Consider the following 25259-nt stretch of genomic DNA (forward strand, 5'->3'; position numbering starts at 1 on the left):
CTTAAAATAGCAAAACTGTATTTGACCAGTTTTCAAACCTTCACCTGTACATCATGCTGTCATAAGAAAATTCAGGTTAGAAGGTCATCTAGTTTAGCCTCCTGCACAAAGCAAGGTCAGACCAAGTGCTTTAAAACTTGTGTAAAATATATCTTGTTTGTGACCTGCAGCTGGACAAAAAAACACTAGTCATGTTTGACACAACTTTCTGGAAGTATTCTCCACTCTCTAGCCCTCCTCCACTCTCCCCGCAGCTCTGGTGTTTTGCAAGTCTGCAAAGCAGAAAGCTTCTTCAGGTAGGTTTTCTGTCCTATTGTTTTACCTCCCATGCATAAACAAGAATATACATGAAAACAGATTTTGAAGAGGAATGAAATTACATTAGGTCCAGCTGGCCCAGGTAAGCAGTCAGTAATGCTTTTGCATAAGTTGGTCTGAGCTGCAGGCCTTGACACTAAAGGATTGCTAAGGTAGCTGTCTCTGTCTGCTTTCCTGACTTCTTTGAATGTGATCTTAATCTCCTGTGAGAGTAGCTGAAGGCAAGAAAAGAAAGATTGCCTGGTGATTGCACAGCCTTTTCTGCTACAGTGGTCAGGTGCATTCTTTGCAGTTGCTCCAGGAAAAGCCATGGCTGTCAACCAAGTGTAAAAGGTGACAGATACATGGTGAAAGCAAAGTCTTACTGCTCTGTGTGTGACTATAACCCCACACATCTGTTTCGGTTGTTTGAAACTGAGACCTTCCAAATTCAGTATAATGTTTTGCAGAAGCTGTAGCTTGTTTTCCCAATGTTTCCAAATACTAGTTCGCTTTTCACCATGGCTGAAGGTCCACTGATTTGTTACTGTCTCTCTGTTTCTGATGGCCAGTCTTTGCCCACCTGATATATTGACCTTTACCTGATAGATTAGTCCCTACATCTATTGCTGAGCAGATTATCTCTCTTGCTGCGCAGAGTTACTTTGATTCTGCTGATGTGAAAGTGAACTAGCTGGCTGGCCCTAGTCATTCTAGACCCTATACTAAATGTCCTTACCTCCTCACCTATTGCAGGTGACTAGCTGCCTTCAGTGTGATTTCCACCCTCTACTTCTAACCAAATTCATGTTAAGATGGCAGATGCATTGTGTGGTTTGGGTAACCTCACTGGTAGCTTTTTGAATTCTGATGAATCAGTCATGGGGTTTGTGCCCTTTAGCCAGTTCAAATATCTTTGATATTAATTGCGAAGATAGGTTTACTTCGGGTTCTTATACAACGTGAAGAACAGGAAGGCTTTTGAAGAAACTACCAGAGAAACTGTAACATGGGTAAATGAGTTTTGAGCTTAAGTACTTCTTACCAAGGTGCAGTTGGTCGCCTGTTGTATTCTCACCACTTCTTTTTGGACAGAGTGATATAATTCAGTTAGTTTTCTTACTACTATACTGCTGAAGATGAATACATGAAACTAAAATTAACTTCTAAAAAATCCTAAAAACAGGTGGAACTCTTTACCTGGCAACTTCCTCCTTGATGTGCTAGTTTAGTGGGACAGCAGTTGCAGTCTTTCTCTCCTAAGTAAATTCCTCATGCTATTAGCTTCCCAATTTCAGTGAACAATGGAAAGGGACAGGTTTTTCAAGAGAGGAACACATGCTTTTTCATTGCCGTCAGGTAGTTTTGAATTGCATTCATTCTTCTTCCCTACCCACAATATTAAAAAACCAACCAACCAAACCCCCAAAAAACAAAACACACACACAAAAAAAACCCCCAACCAACAAAAAAAACCCCAAACTCCAACCCCCAAACCAACTGAAAAGCTGCAAACCCCACGGTTTCTTCGGTGCTTACAGTCACTGGCGAGATGGGCTATGTCTGTTGCTATAAGGACAGATAGTCCAGACTAGAGGTCTAGGATCACTGATTTGCAGTGAATGTTTCAGGTGTTTAATATTGCTTTGTATTACTGAGACAAAAAGATGCAATTAAGGCAGTAATCACCTTTGTATATAGCTTTCTTTGACAAGGTATCTTTAAGTCATCCTTTTCCAGCTTTCAACTTTGAGTTGATCTTAGATAAACAGCCACCATCAATCTGATGATTCTTTACAAAGGAGCTAGCAGACAAAACGGACTAAGCTCACTTTGTTTGATTGGGATATATTTGCTGTACTTTGGCTGTCGTGAAAATTACTTGCCTGGATAATGGCTGACTAAAGGCTATCAGATTTGTGAGGGTTTTTTTAATTTTTGTACCAGTGAGGACAAAATTATATATACTAATTGTTCAGCAAACCATGTGTGTTCTGGAAGTCAGTATTTCTTCAGCAGATCTGTCTCTTCTACTGCTTTGTTAAATTCCCCAAATTCACTGAACTTCAGGTCACTTCATAGTTTGAATGAAGAAGGGTTTTTCACAGGTAAAACGTGCTTTTAAATATACCTCTACCTGATAACCTTGGCTATGGCCTTTGGGTCTTAACTAAAAGTTATTCAAGAGTGTTCTGATTATACAATTCATAACTTTACAAGTGAATTGAAATACCACATATCTTAAAAGCGCCCAAATACGAGAAGCTGACATATCTTCAAACCAGCTTACTCGATTCATCTATTTTTCAATGAACTAGTGAATAGTGGTGATTTTTTCTTTTCTTTTTTTTTCTTCTTCACAGAAATCTTTTTCTGAAGACTTCTTTTTTTCAGATGCTTAAACTTAGGCAGGGAAATGGGGAAGTTTTATCAGTACTTGCGCATTCTGGCTATGTGTACAACCCACACCTGGGACTTAATAATATTTGTCTAATTCTCATACAATTCCCTGTGACAAGGTGATCATAAAGTATTGAATAAGCATTAAAAGAACTTACTGCTTGCAGCTCAGTTACATTAAGTGACTGCGTGCGCTCGGTCGACTCCAGTGCAAAGCAGTACCAGTTTGTTTTATTCACCTCCTGTGGTGATTTATGTGACTCTTACCTTAGTTTGTATGCGTTGGGTAAGAAGTGCACGGGCAGTCTTGGCTGAGTTGTGTATCAAGTTGTTTGGAATGGAATTACTTAAAAAGCATTTTACAGTATCTACTATTAAAAGTGCTTTCTATAATTTTTATTAATATGTAAGCATATTAATAAAACTGCATAAACTATTAATTATTAATGGAGATGGGCTGTGCATTCTGAGATTAGTATGTGAGTGACTGTAAGGCACAGAGAGTAGCATGCTGCATACTTAGTTCAGAAGTAGATACCCAGTGTTTACTGGGACTGTGTCTTGTGGCATTTGCAGGTAAAATAACGTTTAATGTGTATCTGCTAAACTTCTGACTATCTAGTTATGTTATTGTAAGGTATAACTTTGGGAATTTTTGCAGTATAATAAAAACTGGGAATCCTAGTGCAAGCGTGTAACATTTCTTCAAAATTGTCGTTAGAATCAAGAGGGTGTAAATCATCCAATTAAGAACTTCCTTACAGTCATTAGCTGTTGGTATTTGGTTTCACAAATGCCAAGAGCAAACTATTAACTTTGACATAAAAGCTATACTAAAAGTTGAAGGAGCATACTTGAAAACCCTTTCCCGATAAGAAGGAAAGAAAAAATACAGCCATTCATTGTTTTTCAACATGGACAGGACTTGGGTTTTTGAATGAAGTTTTGACATATCACATTCTCTGTACTCAAGAAGGCAAACGCATTATCTTTTCAGCTTTCATCTGTTATGACTAATCTTAATTTAAAAGCAGCCTTTTAATCTTCAGCTTCAAAACCTGTGTTCACTTTATTTTCTTGTATTTCTCAGGATCTTCGGGACTCTGGTTCAGAAAGCTTGTTCCACACCAAGGTTATAACTTGAGAGACTCTTAAGGCAAAAATAAAGTTCTGCTAAGTAATCTGGACTGTTAGAAAATGCTGTGACTTCAAGTTAAAAGAATAGTTCAAAACAGGAGCAGCAGAGTACTTAAGTTTTCCAGAATTCTTTGCTTTTCAAGAAATTTACTCAAACCCCTGTTTGGGATATAAATGCCAGTTAAATGGAAGGATGATGCACAGGTAGCATCATCCTCATGCAACAATTTGTATGACCCAGTCCCCAAATACACATTGGGGCAGTGTTTTGAGGTACTAATAAACCATAGTTGGCTAGATGGCTAGCTTTTTACTAGAGGTCAGAATGCTTACTAGCATCACTAATAAATGTTAGCTTAGGTTGACATGGGATGAAACTTGCATGTTTTGGAATTGGAGAAAAAAGATGCACTTCCTCCTGTTGCCAAAGTTAGATGTGGAAGTTGCTAACACTAGGAATAGCTTGACTTTGAAGTGGCTAAAAAAGAATACAAAACAAAACATGGAAGTCTGGCTACTGCATATGCAGTAAGCTTGTTTTAATGCTAGTGATAATGAAAGGGTTCTCCTTGAACTGGCTGTCAAGCACTGAACTCTGGTTCTTGCTGTATTTCCTTCTTTCAGCTGCGTGTGAACCTTATTTGTTTAACGAGTCTTTGCTTTGGAATCCTGGGATCTCTTTTCAGTTGATTAAGCTGTCTGTAAGAGCTCAGAATATGAGGTATTGAGATGTGCCCTGTTGGATTTCTAGGTATGTAGATGCTGTAGTACATAGCGTGGCTTCTTTGCGTTGTCTGCATTGCAGCATCTGTTATTTACTTGCCGCACTAAATTGTGTGGCAGATGTCAATGTTCTGAATTTTCCCAGGTTACCTGTGAGGATTGCTAATAAGGTCTGAAAGAGCACTGAGACTGAACTAGCATCTTCTGGATCTGTGGTAAATCTGTTAAACTCTTAACTCATTGTAGGAAGTAAGATACAACTTGGCAAGTGAAAAGCCAAGCATTTGTTAGATGTCAGTCATAAATGTGATTTTCCATTCATGGCTGAAGGTTGGTTCTGTGCAACTCTGTCCTCTAGAAAGTAGGAACAAGCTTGGCAAAAATACTATGGCAACCATCAGGTAAGACAGAATGGCATTCATTGGGAGCTGAGGCATCATTCAATAGGTACGTGCTTACTAAATCAGAATGAACATACCTATGTTTCTGGAGCATTTGCTGGAATTTTTCCTCTTTTTTTCAGATTGAGTTGTACCTTTCCTGGCTGCGCATTCAGGGATAAAAGAAAAACGGTCATCATATCTGATCAGTGACAAGTATAGGAAGGGCAAGTACCTGTGTAATGTTGGCCCTTCAGTTCGAGTTGTGCCCAACTGATCTTAACTGTGTTGGCTAGATCCATACATGAAACTTCTACAAAGTTTTCAGAGTAAGGACAAAGATAATACGCTGAAGATTGAAATGCTTTAGCAGTCTGCAAAATAAATTCTTGGTTAAAATGAGCTTCACCTGCTTTTTGATCATGTCATTGATAGCTAGAAGCTGTCTTAGTACAAGTTGTTTCCTTGTTTAAGCTAGTGTCCTTGTACCTTTAGAAGATTCATTTAGGGCAAATGCTGCCTGGCTATTACAGATGACAGTTGTGATGAAGGTAGTAAGCCTGAAGATCATAGTTCAAAGACAACAAGACAGAGTGTGGATATGGCACTGTTTTTTCACCGAAGGGTTTGTGTCATCAGGTTTACCTCTCTCTTGTCTGTGTCAAGAGTTACAGGCAGCAGTGTGAGAACCATTCCAGGTGTATTCCAGTTTATGTGGCAAAATTTAGGAATTCTATAAATCGCATTTATTTTTCAGAAAAATAGTGATGAGTGAAGTATTTCTAACTTGAAAAAATGGTGTTAAAAGTAATTATTTCTTCTATGGAGAAGTCAGTCCAGAAAAATAGCAAAAGCAGCTAAAATTAGCAGTTTTATTACCAAGACTTAACGTGATGCTGGAATAAGCTGGGGTGACTGGTGTTGGAATGGAGGTGTAACTCAAGGTGAGCAAACTGACTTTCAAGCCTGTGGCATGCTGTGTTCATGCAGAAATTGAAAACCAGGAGCCGGGGTGTGTTCTCCTTGACCTGATGAGGAATGTGCTGCACGACTTGAACTCTTCTGAATGCTTGACCTTGCTGGATGAATTTGAAAATTCACGTTTGCATCAAAAGAATTATGTGGTGGAATGGCTTTGTTTCTCTGTGTACTTATTGTAACAAAACTGTTAGAGCAGAACGTAGCAAAAGTATAGCTTGAGCTATCCTTGATATAGTCAAGTATATTAGATAAATTATTTGGCAACAAAAACCCCTGAGATCTGTTGTCCTGAATAAAAGTCTGAAAACGCTTAGTTGATGAAGTTTGTGCTGAAATATCCAAAGGTGATAATGCAGAGCTGTCTGTGCATCTATTAGGCTTTCCTTGTGGGACCATTGATAAAACAAGCAATTGTGGGGGAAGGTGAAGATATGCTCTCCATTGCACTGTATTAGACACGGTCTCTCCATTTGAGTGAAAGTGTAGAAGAGAATTTCTCTCAATAATGCTTCTGTGTTACCCTTCTTTAAGAAAAAATAACTTCTGAGTTGTCATACCCTACCTGGTCATAACAACTGCTGAAGATTATTTTGCTTAATTGGCATTTGTTATCTCTTATTGGCATGTGTGCTTGTCATAGCCCAGGGTGGCTTTCTGACATGACAGCAATTCAGTGTGTAAGATTTTCTGTGGATTGATGTATGTGTGCCAGTGTTTCAGCAGTGTTTCTCCCATTATTGTAGTATTCTGGATCTCACTTAAAAATTCATATTTGATTCCTAAACATCAAAGCACTAATAATAGACAAAGTGTTTTTTCAGCTTCTGAAGCTGTGGAATAATTAAGCAATGCCTGTGTTGACAGGATTATTTGACTTCCTTGTCCAGGTTTGTCAGATACTCTCCTTCTTATGAGGCCTTTCTATGGTCCATGTAGACACTTTGCTTTTATTGTATTTTAAGGGATTCAAGTATCTTAGAATATGTGTAGAAATTGTCCTTTTATAAGCTGTTCTTAAAGCACCTGTTGGTTCATCAAGCTTCTGTGATTAGAAAACAGATATGTGCTTTTAAACACGCATATTCCATGAAAGAAAAAATCACTGACTGCTAACTTAGATGTTTCTGTGAATTCAGGTGAGTTTTAACATCTCATGAGCAACTGGAGGAGATGTCAATGTGTAGTGCAGTTTAAGGGCTGGCTATGATGGTATCAATGTGGAGTTAGCGTGATAGCTTTTGGAAAACACCGTATAAGCAAAAGGTTTTGGGGTTCAATGGAGGAATAGAGGGCAGAAAAGGCTCTTTGGTATTCTTTTGTTCTCATGCAGAACTTTTTGATGCTGCAGTGAGGAGAGAAAAGGGTAGGTGCTTGAGGGTACTTTTCTGTTCAGTATATTGTACCCTATGGGTTGGTTGTTAATTTTTCATGATGCACTAGTTTTTCTTTCTCATGTGGATGTATATAGTTTTTGAAAGAGGTGGCACCTTTGCTAGGAACAATTGAGTAACTCAGCACACAAGATAGCAGATACTAAATGAATTAAAAACTTCAGATACTGTCAAATGAAATGCCCTAGAACTAAATTCCATGAGATGATAATGCAATATGGTCAACACAGTTGAGAGAAAAAAAAAAAACAAAACCAACAAAATGTTGTTATTTCAGCTTAGTAGTGGAGGAATATATAATTTGCAAGAACAACTTCAGTTTCACAGTATCCTCCTTTGTGTTGCAAGATCTGAACTGTAGGATTTTCAAGGCCACCAAAAGGCCCTTTTGGGAAATTAGTAAGAATCCCAATGATTTGCTTGGAAAAGGAGCTGAATAGGCAGTTACGTTCCATCTGCTCATGCAAGGAAGAACAGACTCGCTAGGGATGTTTACCTCGGGGTGGCACGGCATTATGAAAATCACAAGCGAAACCATAAGCAAGCCAATCTGTTGCATCGGGACACGTGAAACCTGGTATTTTAGTCACAGAATGGGAGCAGTTGGAAGGGTCCTCTGGAGTTCCTGGGTCTAGCCCCCACGAAAAGCAAGGCCACCTTGGAGCATAGAAGCTTCACAACTTGTCTCAGCAATCTGTTCTGATCTACGGCTACCATGATGGTCAAGTGTGGTGTTATTTTGGTGTTTGTTTTATTTATTTTTTTTTCTCCCAGTGTCTAATTGGTATTTCAGTTGCTGCCAGCTGCACTGCTTTCTGTGCCTTGTACTTTTGGTGTGCACCTCCAAGAAATTCCTGTTCTGTCTTCTACCTTGCCATTAGATAGCTGTAGATGCTACATCTACCCTTAGCTTTCTCCTCTTAAGACTGATGGAAGTATTTGTCACATTGAATTAAAAAATTTCCAGATAAAAAGCATAGGTGTTCTGGGAAATTTCTTCATAGCTGTAGTGGAGAGCCCCTAGCAGCTGTAGGAACTTTGGCATCATGAAATTGTTCATCACTGTCAGCTGAATAAGAGAAACCTCCATAGTATTAAAGTATTTATAACAAAATAGGCTGAAGTTGCCCTTTAAAATAGTTAATGCCTTTTGTGTCTTGTCAACAAATGCGTCAGTAAAAAGAATCCAAGATAAAACCAGTCACAAAATGAATAGGCTTTGCTATTTGAAAGGAAGTAATTCTTAGCTACAACTTTTTTGTCCTCATTTGGTCTGGAGTAAATGCAATACCTAGAAAATAGTAGTCTTATGTCAGGTGTTAGTAATGAAGAGTAGCTCCTGGCTTCCTATTGAAATTACTCTAATTCAATTCTTTTATGGGTGACTTTTTTTTTTTAAACTAATTTTTATCACGTGCCTGAATTTTGAAAGATGAAGTTGTTAAACATGGGTGAGAAGTATTTCATAAGAGCCATTTGATTGCTGGCCTGTTTGCAGCATGTGAAATTTTTGACAGAAATCTCGATTGATTTTTCCATGTTCAATAATGTGTTCATTACAATGGTATTTCCTGAGCAGCTGGGCTTGCTTAGCTTTGGAGCTAAAACAGCAAAAGCAAGGAAGTGAATTTTCCAACCCCCCTCCCCCCCCTTTTTTTATGTGTTAGAAAATTATGTTAATTTTTTTATCCTGTTAATGAAATGGCATGGAAACCATTTAAATAATGGGGGAGGGCAAGAGCAGAAGTGGAGGACAGGGAGGAAATGGCACGTTTTTATAGTCTTGTGTATGGTGAAAGGGCTGGCTTCAGGAATTAGCTTATCCTTTCAGAACTAGTCTAATCAAAATGCATAGATAGAGCTGCATTTCCTGATGGTCTCTGAGTTAATAAGTGCTTCTGTTTCAGGCAGATCTTCTGAAGTGGTGAAAGATGAGTCTTCTACACTCAAACTATTTGGTAGGTCTTCAGATAGTAGCCAGGTCATGTGTCGTTATGCTTCTTGCCAGCAACACGATGTAAAAAATAGTATGTGAAATGGTGTATCTGTAAGGGAGAGTTTGTGTACTGTCTTACCGCATTGAGACAAATAGATATATTTTAAAAGTTACTCTAAGAAATGTCTTTCATCAGTGGAAAAATACTGTTCTTCAGGTTTTAATCTTCTGTTCAAGTAGTACCTTTGTGTATTACTTGTAGACAGACTGAACATACAGCAATCTGTTGAAGGTGCTGGAGCGCTGGTATCTAATAGCATTTCCCAGCTGATGTAACCTTGTTCAGATCTCTGCCTTCTGCCACCCATCACCTGCTTAACAGTCCTGCAGATCTGGAAGGAAACAGTCGAGCCCTTTCAGCTTCCTTGACTGCTATCTCATATTGTTGCACCTTTGGTTAATAACGACTTGAAAATCTTCCACTGTATTGTGATATTTAAATGCCTAAAAAAGTGTGCAGAATCAGTCCCACGGCCTCTTAAAGAGTTAGGGAAAAATCTGTGTCTTGGTGGCACATGTTATGTGGTCTGTCATGTCGGAGGAGATTATTGCAGCTCATGGAGATGCTTGTAACTTGATTTGTTTCTCACCTCTAACTTTGCTGCACTGTTGAGAAGACTGATACAGGAGAGCAGTGGAGCGTGTTCTCACACCCGATGCACACTGAGATAGAGGCCTGAGTGCTGTATATGCTGAGAAGGTGGCAAAAAGCTTGCTGCTGATGACTGCTGCTGGTGATGCAGTAGTAAGCACTGTCAGCTCCCTGTCCAGCAGCAGCCCCTTGATAGAGTGGGGCCAGGAAGAGCGTGGTCATGGTGTGCCTGTGCTTTCCTAGGATGCCAAGCAGATGGACCTGTACGAGCCAAAGCTAGCCAGAGGTGGGGTGTTTTGTTTGGCTTTTTGGTTTTTTTCTCCAGCTTTAAACTTCCTGTGTCCTGCATTATTTTTGACAACTCAACTCTGACAGACTCTCAGGCCTATTATTAGCTAGCTTGTACATACAAGCAGGTATTATCCAGTGCTGGGTGGATTTCTTAAGAATTATTTTCTGGTTTAATTCTAGCCTTCCTTTCTCTTCCCTTCTTCCAAATGCACAGCAGTAGTTCCATTCTCTTTGGTGGCTGTGCATGGAGCACACTGAGATACATGTGCTACAGACAGAAGTGTAAGTAATCCCGTACTTGACACAAATATTCATACTACATTGTGTAACTTGCTGAAGCCAAAGAAAAGGGGGCTGTGATGGACAAGAGAAGGGCTTGTTCAATATAATTTATAAAGGGCAGAACCAGGCTAGAGCTGCTAAAGTGGCAGAGCTGTAGAGCTAAAGGTAGGTGTGCAGATGTAGCTGCTGGGTAAATAAAGGCTTTAGCAAGCTGCATATGAATTGAACCTGTTTAGGCTTGCTGATTTGCATAGTTCCTTTACCACCCTATTTTATGTACTTCAGTGCCCCTTGGGTCAGTATGTAGTTTTCCCAAAAGTACCCACCCAAACCCGTGATCTTTGTATTTGCTAGACCTTTTTGGCTTCTTAGCTCGAGGATGGCCTGAAAACACTACTACTCAGGCTGATTTCACATTACCTTATGTTTACTACTGTACTACATTTTGGAGAGCAGAAGCTTTAAAAAGGTTCAGCAAATGTTAAAACTTTTACAGATGTCATGATTTGTTTAGTTACAGAATGGCATTAAGCAGACTTTTAATGCAAGTCTTCTGTAATTCATAGGTGGCTTACTGAATACGGTAACTGGAGGGTTAGAGCTCTAAGCAGTTTCCATCTATCTGCTTTTGTACTGAATCAGAAGGCATGCTTGTATAATTCCATACGAAGTCATAGGCTTAGCATGCAGATGCACTTGATACATACATACAACATACACAATATATACGGTATATATAACTGTAGAGAGATAGATATATATACATACATAGTTCTGGAGTAGGCTTATGTTTGAGTGAAAAACAGCACTCTCTCTCTGAAGCTGTAAAAGGGAGTGTAAAGTTATAAGTGCACCACAAGCCTCTCTTCCCTCAGATACGTTCAGTTTGAGAATATGGAATAGCTGTATCCAGAACGATACCTGTAGTACAAACACCATAGCTGAGAGTTTATCTATTATCTATCTATAGATGAGACCAGACTATACTCCTCATTATATTCCTGTTCTTTGCTTTCTTGCTTTCTTCATTTTCTTACCTACAGTTAAAAAATCAGGAGTCAAATATATGCTACATGTTATGATGCTTAATTTTGCAGAGAAATGTTGCATACCTGATTAAAATGTTAATGTTTTTGTCACTAGTCAAAAGTGTAGCCACTAGTTCTTACGCTGCTCAGTTAATAGACAGCTGTGTCAGTAACAAGTGTCACAGCATATGCCTCTTTCTTACAGACATGGTTTAAAGTTCATGCTTTTAGAGTAGTACATTTTCATAGAAACTTAAGCCTTCTGAATTCATGGCACTGAAGTAGTCTGCCTAGGCTTCATGCAGATAGTAATGTGACTTTAAGTATTCAACTAGATTGTCATTAATGACAAAATTCACATGCTTCCAATATTTGTGATATAGCCAAAAGTAGTTTCTTGAGTTCTGATATGTTTTTTTCCTCACCACAGTGCAGTCTCTTCAAGTATGTAAATGATGTGAGGTGAAAAGCAGCCTGCTTAAAAATGAGTAACACTGGATAGCTAGCAGGCATCCGGAATTCTTCCAGCTTCGTGAGATACTGAAACACCATATGTAATAAGCAAAAGTTGTTGCAATCCTGAGTTTGAGGGACTGGAACTGTGAATTGATGCTGCCTGTCAGAATATTTTACTGTGCACGAGAGGGGGATTAAAGGAAATGTATGATAGTCTGAGTTTAAAAAGCACTTATCTTTTAGGAAAAAAAGGAATAATATCCAAAATGAGGTAAGGATTTTTTGAAACTTGTATTGTTTCTTATTCAGATGAACATGGCTGTTATATTTATTAGCTGTGTATTTAAACTGAGATCCTGAAGTGACATTGTATATGAACTTTGATTATTGTTAACAGCCCCCTAAGGGAACACTGGGTGTGTAGAAAGATGAGTTATCTTCTAGTTTATTCCTGGAAGCTTTGCCTACCAGTAGCTGAAGGGCAGACAGGTGACAGGAGCAGTCCTTTCGGGGTGTACTAGCTGATCCTTTTCTGAACATCTATCAGATGGCCGGGGTGCCTTGCTGCCACTTTTCAGTGTCTGAGGAGTGCTGTCGTAGGAGATGAAAAGAACAGCAAGCAGGTATCATATAGGTTATATTGGCAGCCTACTTAGAAGCAAATTAAAGTTACAGAATTCATGTTTCTGCAGTTATCCTGACGGGTAGATGATAGGTGTTGGCAGCTTGGATTGAAGTGGAAGCTGAGTTTTGGGATCATCTGGCAAATTGACTGCAGGGCTGCAAAGAGTGGTAACTCTTGTTCCTTCCCCAGAGGAGCAGATGAAACTGCAGATAACTCAATATTAACACTGCAGGGGCAGGGAGAACTTCTAGCAGCTCTGATGAGGGCCTCAGGATGATGGTCTATAGCATTACTGCCTGCTGCCTCAGTTTTAACTTTTAATGTTTGCATATGAAGTACTATAGTGATTTGGTTTGTTTTTACAGTAGTCTCGTTCACCTACAGCCTTTTACTGGAGTCTGCTGACAAGTCTATGTGAGCTTTTACTACCCATGCACTGGAATGCTGTGATACGGCAGAGCATGAAATGGGGACAGCTTTAATACTGGCCATTCCATACCAAAGGCCTTGGGGGAATGACAGAATTATAAACCAAGTTAATTGTGCCACCTTCACTGGGCAGATTTACCACTGCGAAGATTCGCTGTGTAGCTATCAGGACAGGGGTACTGCATGCTTTAGTGTCTTAGGTTAAAGTATTAATGAAGGAAAAAACGTAGTTTCTATGGTTTATTTTATTTTTGCCTGCTATGCTGCTTCAGTTAAGTTCTATAGCAGCAGAAGGCAGCAACTTCTGTCAGATGATGTGATCTAAAAAACCCCTTTACTTAAAATGGGTAGATGAATCTTGCGGACTTAATTCTCTGGATCCCTGTTCGTTTAGTGAGAAGATAACTTAGGACTATCTGATTTTATTCAGTAGAAATCCATCTGCAGTCAGGTGTTTTGTTTTGTTTTTAAGCTGAAGAGAAGCAGATGGATAGGCAAAATATATTAATTGTAATGGCTCCAGCAGCTTGAGGGCAGAAATCAGAACGATAATCATAGTCATGCAGAAAAACTGAAGACTTTGTGCTTTTCCCCTTTAAAAAAATGGTTTTTGTTCTGTTCTTTTAAGTAAATTGCAGTGATGAAATCTGCCACACTTGGGCTCAGAAATTGCATGCAATTTGGAATTTGCTTGAAGCTGTCTGATAAGAGAATTTTTTTTCAAACTATCTTTAGCATGTATCATGGTAAAAAAAAAATCATAATCGATTTAACTCTTTGTTTTTTCCCATTTCCCCTTTACTCATCTTTAATGAATGGGTATGAGTCAAAGCTATTTCATTATTGTATTTATATTATAAAATAATATATTCTCATGAAGCATGAGCCTTTTAGGCTATGAAGTACATAATAGATATAATCTATGTGAAAGGAAGTACTAAAATCCACACTTAGAAATGAAAAGAAAAAGTATTGTAAACTGTATTATGCCATATGGCATAATAGCCCTGGCAATAAGACACATCACCTTCCTGGAGTAGCGATGCCAACCTTTTGAAGTTTGAAAGCACCCTGAGTTTTCCTGAGGAGTTGCTGATGCAGTTGGTAGTATTTCTGTTTAGATGCCAAGACCTTTGCCTGAGAAGTTGTAGCTTTCCAGGATGCGTGCTTCTTAGATGTATTTAAGAGCTGCTGTAACGCTGCATGTTCGTTCTGTATTGGCTTTGTCGAAGCGGTTAACCAGGTGAAGCGGTTAACCAGGTGAAGCGGTTAACCAGGTGAAGCAGATGCCTGGTATCCTGTGACTCCCCTCAGAGATCTCTGCAATGGATGGGACGCATATTTTAAGTGTTACGGGCTTTGAAGGGGCTTGCTGCCAACCTCGTTTTCTCTTACAGACGTGCAAACATTTTCTTTCTGTCCTGGTGAGAGAAATACAAATGATTGAATTGCGTTTTTAGTACACATCCCATCACCCTTATTCCCTTTCCTGCTCAGCATCGAGTGTTTTTAGGACAGGAATGTGATTTCATTGTGCTGACAATAAGATCGTTATTGATAGCAAATGCTGACTTCTTGCTGGTAGCTCCTCTTCTCTGTATTGTTGTGAGATGTACTCTGTACTTAGTCTTAGTAAAGAATTGCCTGCAGTTAATCCAGGCCTGTTTTAATGGACAAGTGCATAGTGACAGAAGAACACAGATCAGTGGCTTAATGCAAACCCTGTGGCTTGAGAGAGACCTTGAGTTTGGTCTCTGTATTGCTGGTACCCTCCAGCACAATGTTGTTCTCGTCCAGATGCCTTCTCTTGTTTCCTAGTTGAACGCTGATCTGTAATGACAAACATCGGATGGAGCACTGTATCTCTAGAAGAGAAAAGTGAAATCGCGTCTCAATTACTGTAAGAATTGTTCAGGTGACCTAATTTTGTCTTCCACAATCAATTTGTTAAAGGAACAACTACTTGGAATGATACTGTGTGTTTAGAGTTTAACCTGCAGTGTGTGAAAAAGTAAAATGTAGATCTGATTTTCTTAAAAAAATGACGAGGGCAGTGAAGATTTGAATGATTAGAAGATGTCCATTAAAAAGCAAAACATAGGCATATAAACAAGCAGCATCACAAGAACTGTGCACCCCTAAAGGTTTCAGCAAAACAGGCTAACTTGTTAAGTCTGTCTCAGGATTGAAATTTTAATGCTCAGATGCTACCGATGTACATGAGGCATATGTTTCTCCTTGTCTGGGCTTTTATGTTTGAATGGTGATTGCGTTGAATCTGCTGGTGGGCTGTTAAATCCTTATAAGGAATTAAAACCAAGGAATTACAAAGAATTATTCAAAAGTCTTTTTGCAAATAGTTCTTGGGGAAAAGAGAAAATGCAAAGCCTATTTTACATCACTTTTAATGGTTTAAGAATTCCTTGCTTTATAAAGTCAGTACTAGTAACTTTAGTTACTTACAGTGAACTTGCTTTACAGTTGTTGGAGAATAATAATGCTTCTCCTCCCAGAATGGTCATCTCTGCAGTTGTTCATGTTCAGCGGTCAGTGCTGTCTGCTGGTGACCCGGTCAGCAATGATGGGAAACTCAAGAATATCATTCAGATTGGGAAGCAATGAATGGTGTATTCACAGGGCTCCCTCTGCACTTTTTCTGATGATCTTACTTTTCATCTTTTTTTTTTTTTTCTTTTAATCTGGAGTATTTAATTTGTGCTTCCTTTTAGCAGTGCACAGTGTCTCACTACAGATGCAGTGGGTACTGCAGCACTGCGGTTTCATAGTAAAGCAGACTGTGCAAGGCAGAAGTCCACGTGAAGATTGCTTGAAGCATTTTAAAGATGTATTTGAGACATCCATGTTACCTGTGCTTCACCGTGTGGATTAAAATAAATGATTGGGGTTTGTTGCTGAAAATTGTGAGACTCTGAATGATAGTAGAGTGCTTCTCTTGTGTGGAACATGTTTATGCATTTTAAGTCATCAGGCTGGGTTTTGCTAGTTTGCTGGCAATGTTGTGGGATGAGCTTCCTGTGTGAAAAATCAAAATACTGTATTCCACATGTTCAAAGGGCTTTATGTTGCCTCTAGAGATGCACTGGCATTTGGTTTGGTTGCTGATGAAGGTCTTCAAAGTAGTATAGATAGGCTTGACCTCGGCAGTAGGATGGAAAGTGGCAAATATGACCCTTTAATGGCTACATTGAATGGAGGATTTACATGGTACTGCTTTTCAGTGTGAATATTTTGGAGGGGCAGTAAGACTTTGTCAAGCAAAATACTTTGGAGGTATTTCATGTACTTGGTAGAAGGTAGTATAGCAATTTGCAGTTTTTGAGTTAGGTGGGATAAATGAAGGGTGTAGATTCTTGTGTCATCAGACTGTCAGTGGACCTGAGGCCTTTCAAAGAAGCCCTGTATTTATTGTGCGTGCGCATCATGCTCTGTGCTTCCAGCTGCCTGCAGAATACAAGGTAACCGGGAGCTGCTGCTGAGGGCCCTTCAGGACACATGGTGTAGGCTTTAAGCCAAATGACTTGTTTGGGTTGGCTGCTGTGGCTTCTGGCTGCTCTTGTCCCAGGGCCTGAGGGACTTCTCCTGTTCTGGGACCGGATCTGTGCTAATTGCACTACAGGAGGAGCAGTCGGGCAGGGGGGAATGTGCTGTTGTTGCTCAAGCTGCTTGGATCTCAGCCCGATTGGGGTGGGCGCAGTGAAGCCATGCTGTGCGTGGGCTACGGGCAAAATCCCTCGAGTTAAGGTACTGCACAGGCCTCCATGGTAATTTTGGAGCTCTTGCAGAATATTAAACATGAACTCCCTTATTCTGTGAATTATGTACCTCCCCTGAGATAACCCAATATTGTACGGTCCACTAATGACAGATATCTTAAAGCTGGTGTAGTTTCTCTGTCCAGTGGTGAATGAAGAGAGATGACAGGACCTGCAGATGATGGTCTTTGGACTGCTGGCAAAGTCGGTTGTGTTACAAGAAGTCGCAGGGTGGTAAGTTGTGGCGAGTAATTGGCTCGAGCAAGCAGAGCAACCACCGAGTACAGGTTACTACCTGTAGAAGAGTTGTTGCAGCATCTCGAACCCAGCGATCGATGTTAAATACCTGCACCACCGGTGTGACTGTAGCACAGGGACCGCAGCACAGCCTCCGGGGACCGGCCCCGGTCAGGGGCAAGCTGCCCGGCCCGGCGGGGAGAGGTGCGGGGTCGGTGCGGTGCGGTGGGCCCCGCCCGCCGCCGGGGAGGGGTGCTCCGGAGAGGGTTGAAGGAATGTGCCGGCTATTAGTCTGCGCTTAAAAGTGGTTCCTCTGAAGGGGTCTGTCATCCCGGGAGGATGAAAAATGGTTGATTCCACTCCGGGTAAGAAGCCTGCTTTCCTGGAGCGGCGCGCTGGAAAGTGCGGCCCGGATTTCGCTGGAGGATGCAATCGGCAAGCCGTAGGTGTGTCAGAGCACTACACTGTGTTGTAGCGGCTTCAGCCTAGTAGTTTGAAGTATTTGGCATTTAGTAAAGTGTGTATCTTTTTTTTTTTTTATTTATTCCTATATTTCTCAATAGACCTATTTTTTGTAACAGGTTCTCTCTCCCCCCCCCCCCCCCCCCCCCCCAATAAATACTGGAAATGGCCTATGGAAAAATCTGCTGCTGTTCTATTGTAGTGAACAAGCATTTAGAAGGAACTGGAAACTGTTTTCAGGCTGGTCAAGTGTGAGCTCATGTTGGTTGTTCTGAAGACTTTTTCTCTATGGCTGGTCTTGATCAGGTGTCTGCTGAAGATATGTGTACAAATCTAGTCTGTGATGAACAGAGCAAAGATGAATAATAAATGTTAATTATTCACTGTTAAAGACAGCCGCTTCTGACATATTTGGAGAAGTGAGTTAAATCAGCAATGTGCTGTGTTCCAGCTGGTAATCAATCTGCAGCATGTTGTTGGAGGATCCCAGTGTCATCACTAAACTCATGTAGTATAGTAGCTGTAACCCAGAGCATCCTTTCTTCTTGGGTGCATCTGGTGTGAGTATACAACCTGCCACCTGGAAATGCTCCCGAAGACATGTCCTTCCCAGCTCATGCCACCTGTGTCTTGTGGTCTGGAACCATGGTACTTGTCTGGGGAGCACCGAAGGAGAAGCTTTTGTCTTCTCTGCTCTCTTCTGTCTGATTTTTGAAGCCGTCCTGGGAGTGAATTGCCTTGCCAGCTTTGGGGTTCTCTTCTGCTTGAGTTATGTTTTCACTTTCCTTCATTTTTACACGTTTACTGGTTTTGGACCTTACTGGCATTGGTAAAAGGTGTTTGACTGTAGACTTGGAAGGGATGTACAAGGCAGTAAAAGGTAGATTTTGAAGCTTGGCTTTTAAAAGCATATTATGCATGGGACCCAGAAACCTTACTCCCAATATTGTTTAATTTCTGGTGTCTGTCATCATGGCTTACTAATAGCTTATTTTAATGCAGGCATCTGTTGGTTGTTGATTTCTTCAGTATCCCTGATCTGGACTGCTTGAGAATTGGCAAGCTGGGTGTGAAAGGAGCGCATATCGCGCTGTCTTCCAGCTCTGTAGGAGAGCCAGGTTCTGTTGGAACCAATGGTTGTGGTAGGTCAGTTTTTTGCATGGCTAACCATACAGTAATGCGGCTTTTTAATTGTGCAAAGCATTAACAGACATTTATTAAGGACAATCACAGTTGTCGCAGATGAAAAATAAATCAGTTTTGGGTAATTTTGACTCTTCGTTGTTAAGAAGACGGTGTTGCCCTTGATCCCCCCCTGCATCCAAGACCTTGGGATGCGCAGCAGCCTGAGCTCAGGTGGGGCCGAGTTCATGGGCAGTGCATGCCTTGCCCTTGCGTGGGCCTGGATAAATACCGGGAAGCACGAGGCTGTAGCTACCTCGCTCCCCTTCAGAGGGTAGATTTGGAAGAGGGAACACAAGCGGTGCGTGGGAGTCCGCTCTTCCCCTCCACTCCCCAGCTGAATCTGGTGACTTCCAACGCCTCCCCCCGCCTGTGCACGGTGCCTCAACCCTTTCCTCCCGCTCCTCGGCGGGCCGGGATTCCAGTCCGGCGCTTGGGAGAGCCCCGGCTGCCGCGGCCGAGCGCTGCCCGCCCGCCCGCCCTCCCCGGCGCTGCGCCGCGCCGCGCTGCGCTGCCCGCCCAGGGGCGTGCGCCTCGGGGCCGGGCGCTCCTGCACCCGCTGCGGTTGGGAACGGCGGCGTTTTCGTTTCCAAACGCCTCCCCCCTCCTCGTCCTCCGTTCCAGCCCAGCCGGAGCAGCGGGCTGACGCTGCCCGCCTCTCCTCCATCCTGAGGACGGACATTAATCGGATTTACCCTGCGGAGGGGAAAAAAAAAAAAAAAAAAGGACGCAAGATCCGCAAACGTGCAGCCTTGCTGTAAACAATGAAATTGAAGGCTGCTGCTGCTCTAATCCCTTGAATACCGGACCGTGCTTCTCCCCAGCAATGCATTTTGGGATCCGCAGGAGGATGCATGCGGTTGCTGCATGGATTTAACTCGTCCCTGGGTGTCTCTTCGGCAGGGGCCGGGAGGGCTGGATGGCGCTTCCATGGACGCCGTCTGCCGGCGGGGAGCGATGCCGGCGGGGAGCTGCCGCCGCTGAAGCGGGGGCCGCCTAACCCCGCCGCAGCCGGGGTGTGCGACTCCCCGAGCCCCGGCGTGTGAGACGGGAGGCTTTTTTTTTTTTTTTTTAAATTATTTATTTTATTTTGTTACTGGGTCGCAGCGGTTTGTGGTTCTGCGTTGCGATTCGCGGTGCCGGCAACCCACGTCTCTCCGGCACCTCCGTCTCCGGCGGCGGGCACCCTGCGATGCCCGGGCTGGATGCTGCTGCCTGAAGGGAGGAGGAGAGCAGCGGGGAGAGACATGTATCTTCTGGACAGCAGCGAGCCGCCGGCCGCCGCCGCCGCCTCCTCGCCGGAGGGGATGCAGCGGGGGACCCCCCAGAGGAAAACCGTCTACCGCATCTCCGTGACCATGGTGAAGAAGGAGCTGCTGGGGCCGGAGAGCGGCCATCCCGGGCCGGAGCTGCCCCGCCACGGGCGGCGCGGGGGGAGCCGGGCGCCGGGCTCCTCCAGCCTCACCAGGGCCGGGCTGCTGCTGGTGGAGGAGGAGGAGGGCGAGGAGGAAGGCGAGGAGCGGGACAGAGTCCCTAGCCCCTGCGGCTTCCGCAACTTCAGGACCCTCAGCACCGGGCAGCTGGAGCTGGGCCGCCTGAAGGTGCCGCGGAGAGCGGGGCAGCCCTTCCCCGCCGAGCTCGCCCTCGGGGGGCCGCGGGGCAGCCCTTCCCCGGAGGGGAGCGGCGGGGAGCCGGCGGCCACCTGTGGCGGGGCCGAAGGCGCAGCCTCCCCCGAGGAGGAGGAGGACGGGGGGCCGGGGGCCCGCGGCCCGCCCTCAGGCCGCTCGGGCGAGGCCCCGCCGGCGGCGGGGGAGCGGGGGCAGAGCCCCTGGCGGCAGCCGGGCCTGCTGCGGCGGAGCTTCAGCTTCAGGCACTGGAGCGGCGGCGGCGGGGAGCTGCCGCGGATGCGGGCGCTGAGCCGGGTGCGGCGGCACAGCAGCTCCGGCTGCCTCCCCGGGCCGCCGCCGAGCCAGGGGGCCGGGCCGCGGGGCTCGCCGCCCGCCGCCGCCGCCCTGGTCCCCGCCGTTCCCCCCGAGAAGCGCAACACGCTGGACGTGGGCGAGGTGCTGAGCCAGGCGGACCCGCTCTCCCAGCTGGAGCGCTGGGAGCGGAGCAAGAGCAAGAACCGGACTCTGGATAATAGCGACCTGCAGCGGCTCTCCGAGCGGCTGGGCCGGGAGGGCCCCGCCGCCGCCGCCAACCACGAGCACCGGCTGCTCCGCTTCTTCAGCGGCATCTTCGCCCGCAAGGACGGCACCTCCGCCCTCTTCGGCAGCCCCCACGGGCGGTCGCCCCGCAGCAGCTTCTCCAGGTCCAGGGCTTATTTTAGCAGCCTCAGGAGAGCCACCGTGGACATGCAGTCTAGCTCCGAGAGCATCAATGGGTCCCCCCACAAAGGTGCCCTTCCTTGTCTCATCCGGGGGGATGGTGTTTGCTGCAAAGCCCTGCATTGGTGCTTAGGGATGGTGGGGTACGAGGGCCTTTAGGCATGAGGGGAGGGAGGTGCTGCACCGGGATATGTGTCGGTTGTGTGTGGTAGTGGATATGGCATGTTTTTAAGTGTGTGGTAGTGCTTTCTTCTCAGGTATATTGCTTAGCAGCTCTGATGGGGGCAGGGGAGGCTGTGTGCCTCCTGAACCAAAATGCACTCTCTGGGTTGATTGACGCTGCATTCTAGGACAGCTGAGTGAGGCAAGTGCAGCTCGTTTAATTATGGAGTGGAAGCTGAACTCCAGTGCTGCTGTATATAGGTCACTGGGTGGCCCAGTGCTGCGCAGCACTGGGACTTTCCCCTTTTGGAAAGACTTCTGTAGTCCTAAAGATGGGTTATGGTGGTCAGAAATACTCCTGCTCCCTTTGGATGTAATACATTGTAAATCCTAAATCTCTTCTGTCACAAAAGAAACCGAGTTTGATATTTTTTAAAAACACAGCACAAACTCAGAAGGTGTGCTATTTGAATTATTTTATGTAGCTATGTGCGAGTCTTTTAACTATCCAAAGTGTTGCTAATGCTAGATGGAAATCAGATTGGGAATTCTGGGGTTTGTGAATCCCCAGGATACAAGAAAAACTTGAAAATTAACCTTACTGGGGGATGGAAGTCAAGAGCTGACTAGCTGCTTTCTGCAAGGATCTGAAGGGATCACGGTATCCTTGCCTGGGACATGTTAAACCAGAAATGCTGGTTATGGAGCTTCATTGTAAGACGGGATGCTTGCTTCCTACCTGTGCTTTTCAAATCTTTAATAGGTATCTATGATGAAACATTTAACTAGTAATTACAGTAGCTTTTGAGCACTAAGTGCTTATCAAAGTGGCAAATAATCTCTAAGTTGCTGCTTTTCTAGAACTACAGTTCTCAATTAAAAAGATTAAGCATTCTGTAAGGCACAGGTGTAGCAGAGGATGTTGTAGAGTTGGGCCCGGGTGGTTTATTGCGGGGAAGCAATAGCCAGAGATGCTTCATGGTGCTGGCAGCCCATTACAGACCCAGAAGTCCTGCTGCGAGTGGAGTATGCCTGGAGTTTGAGGCACAAGGAGCAAAGCCAAGTATTTAGACCTAGTAACTGAGGATTGTAATATTTTATTGATGTAGAGGCATTCATGTGGGCTTATAATAATCTTGACGGAAATTGTGGTCTGACCTTGGTTAAAGTTTGAGGTAACCACAACAGAGAGTTACTTCATACAACTATTTATGCCTGTCCTGTGCCAATATGCTTAAACTGTTACTCTGCTTTAACAGCGTAAAGTTAGATACTCGGAACACAGTCCTTTCAGCCCAGGATAAGTTGAAGATTTCAGTTAATGAGTAACCATTGATACGCAGCATTAAGATGTTCCAGAGAGGTTTTTCCTGTATGTGCTAGTATCAAATTTATCTGGTGAAAGTAAGCTTTGAGGCTTGTTTTCCAGAAAAAAATGCATCCTGGGACCAGTGTTGTGGCTACAGGTTGGTAGTGGTGTTGCAGGCTTGCATTATGGGTTAGCAGGTCTGGTGTGCTCTGCCACTTTCTCCTTTTTTCCAGAGAAGTGCAGTTTAGGCTTTTGCTGTGAGAAAAAAGGTCTGTGCGCTTTCAGCTGTTGCTTATTCATGTACTTCAGAAAGCTAAGTTTAAACTAATTTGTCTTTAATTTCTGCTATTATTTTTTAGGAATAAAAGTTTATGATTAGCATGCCGAATATATTTTAGTATTTTAAGATTGGAACGAGCTGCTATTCAGCCAAGACTTGTCTTTTGCTTCCTTTAGTCAATGTGAAGTTGGTATGCTCTTGACAGTCCTGTGCCTAGATTTTGGAGTAATCATGGAGACACAGGTGGAATCCTGATTTTAATGTGGGATTTTTTCCTGTGTAACAGGTTGCAAAAAGAAGGTTTATTACTTGAAACTTGTTTCCCTTGTGCCATTGGTATTCTGCGTGTTTGGTTCTGTGCACATGTTACTTGACTTTGTACTTTCTATACAAGGCCTGCTTAAGGTCTATAAAGTAGAAGTTTTGAACAGTGTACCTTCTTGGCATTTTCACCTTGAAATAATCACCCAGATGTTGCATTACCTGCTTGTATGATACTTCTTGAAAATCTGTTCCTAACTACTTTAGTCAGGTAACATGCTTTTGAACAAGCTGAAGTTACAGAATTTTTAAAGCAAAAGAGTAAAGAATTTTTAAATCTATGTATTTTTGATGTTACTGAGTTTGACTTATGCTGTGAAGTGGGTAAAGGTTGGTTTTGGAGGGAATTATCCTTCATATTGTCAGTAAACTGTCTTTGGGCATCAAGCATTTTCTTTCCCTATTTGCAAACCCCATTTGCCATGGCATTGTTGGCTTCAAGTTCTATGCAAGCAACAATTCCCAAAACCTTTGCAATGGGGAGGCAGAGGATTCAAACACCACGTTCCCAGCTAAGATGAACTACAGTTCCAGGTCACTTAAGTGCTGACCAAATTTCTTTCCAACAAGTTAACTTTTAAAAGAAGAAAAGCTGAAGGTACGGGTGAGGAAGATGAAGTGGCCTATCTGCTAGCTGGACTGGTGCCTGTCTTCCGGATGTTGTTCATGGTCTCCACTTTTGTGAGGATTGCAACATGTTAATCTAACATCTTCTAGGCTATGGAGGTGATGTTAGCAAGCCTTTTTCTTCGTGGCTAGCTTTGTGTTAAGAATATGTAAGTGGTTTTGTCCATTTTAAAATAATGGTTATACAGTAGGCTAATCCTGTACTGATGCTGCTGTTCTAATATTGGAGTGTTTTTCCATCTAAATATCAAATGATTAGTTTTGCGGTTCACTTGTCCCTGATTTTAATAGACTTATGTCATGGTATTTAACCTGTAAATTCATTTATTTGAAGCGAGAAAAGTTCTTACATATCCACCACCGCTACCCCCAAATTAAAAAAGAGAAACTTCCATAAACTTCAAGTCGGAGAAGCAAGGGGAGCTATTTTTGCCTTAAAACTATTTAGGAGAACTCGTCAAGGGCAATGTTGTTCCTCATCTAAACTTTTTTCCCCTTGAAGTCTTTGTGATTCTTTCATAACGAGAGGAACTCTCGCTGCTCTGGAGGAGGAGGGTGGCTCTGGGGCAGTGGGGTTTTGAAATAGCAGTTTCTATTTCAGTGGTTCTAGCTTGTTGCTTTTGTTTTGAGATAACTTTGTTTGAATAACCCCTCTTCAGGATAAATTAAGCAGATTTGTGAATCAAAATTGTAGACTATGAAAAGGAGTATCATTATAATATGATAAACTGCTCTTTTGAGGTTTTTTCTCCCTGAGGTTTTAGAGGAGTTAATTTTAAGCTCTTATCTCAAATTCTCTGCAGTTTATGGCAATGGGAAGTAGAGCAAAGCTGACGAGTGATCTCTGTTGGAGGCCTCCAGTCTTTTCTTGTAAATCTTCACTTGAGATAATTCTTGTTAGTTTTGTGTCATCTCTTGCTTGCTACCCTGGTATGATCGCTAGTCTTCTATGCTGCTGGCATTTCTAGCAGCAGCCCAGTAAACTTTCTGTGCACTCCTATGGGTCAGGGGGCAAAGCTTTGGAGCACATAAAATTTGGGTGATATGATGTAAATGTATTGGAACCGGTCCTGCGTAGTTCCCCATTATGTAGCTGCAGGTTTTTGGTGCCGTGCTGGTATAAGCATATTCTTTTTCAACACTGGAGAGTCCGTTTCTTTAATGGGCTAAAAGTCTTCTAGGACTCTTCTAGCTGTTTCAGTTATTGTGGGTGAGTGTTGTCTAGACATTGTTATGAAAAAAAACCCCAAACCTAGCTGATAAATAGATCGCAATTGGGGTTAAGCATTGTCAAGCATTGTCTAAGAGGGAGTTTTATTATTATTTATTGGGTGGGTCTTGTGTCAGGCAAAACGAATGCCAGCTGCACTGATGCAGCCAGATGATTAAGAACTGAACTGGTATTAAGGTCACTGGCTGAATTAGAGAATGAGATAGATTAATGTTTACACAATATTGAAGTGTATGCCAGATGCTAGCAGTCATGATCTTTGTTTTTCTGTTAAAATTGAAAAGAAATGTAGAATTTTAAAGTTGCTCTATATTAACTCAACAGTTAAGTGCCTAATGGC

General features: G+C 43.0%; 1 protein-coding gene across 10 annotated transcripts in view; it reads left to right on the top strand.

Moving 5' to 3' along the window:
- The window catches only part of AGAP1 (ArfGAP with GTPase domain, ankyrin repeat and PH domain 1), a 402057-nt gene that overhangs the window by 66995 nt on the left and 309803 nt on the right, over positions 1-25259 (top strand). For 3 of the 10 annotated variants that reach the window (XM_052791195.1, XM_052791197.1, XM_052791196.1), the window contains exon 1: positions 19768-21059. The exons of 4 other annotated variants lie outside the window; for them this stretch is intronic. In XM_052791195.1, coding sequence (XP_052647155.1) covers positions 19868-21059 — 1192 coding nt within the window. In that variant the 5' untranslated portion in view covers positions 19768-19867. Of the gene's footprint in view, positions 1-19765; positions 21060-25259 lie in introns of those variants that run through there. 3 more of the 10 variants (XM_052791199.1, XM_052791200.1, XM_052791198.1) reach the window with 3 other exon arrangements.

Source organism: Harpia harpyja, chromosome 7 (assembly GCF_026419915.1).
Source record: "Harpia harpyja isolate bHarHar1 chromosome 7, bHarHar1 primary haplotype, whole genome shotgun sequence".
In the NCBI taxonomy this organism is placed as follows: domain Eukaryota; kingdom Metazoa; phylum Chordata; class Aves; order Accipitriformes; family Accipitridae; genus Harpia; species Harpia harpyja.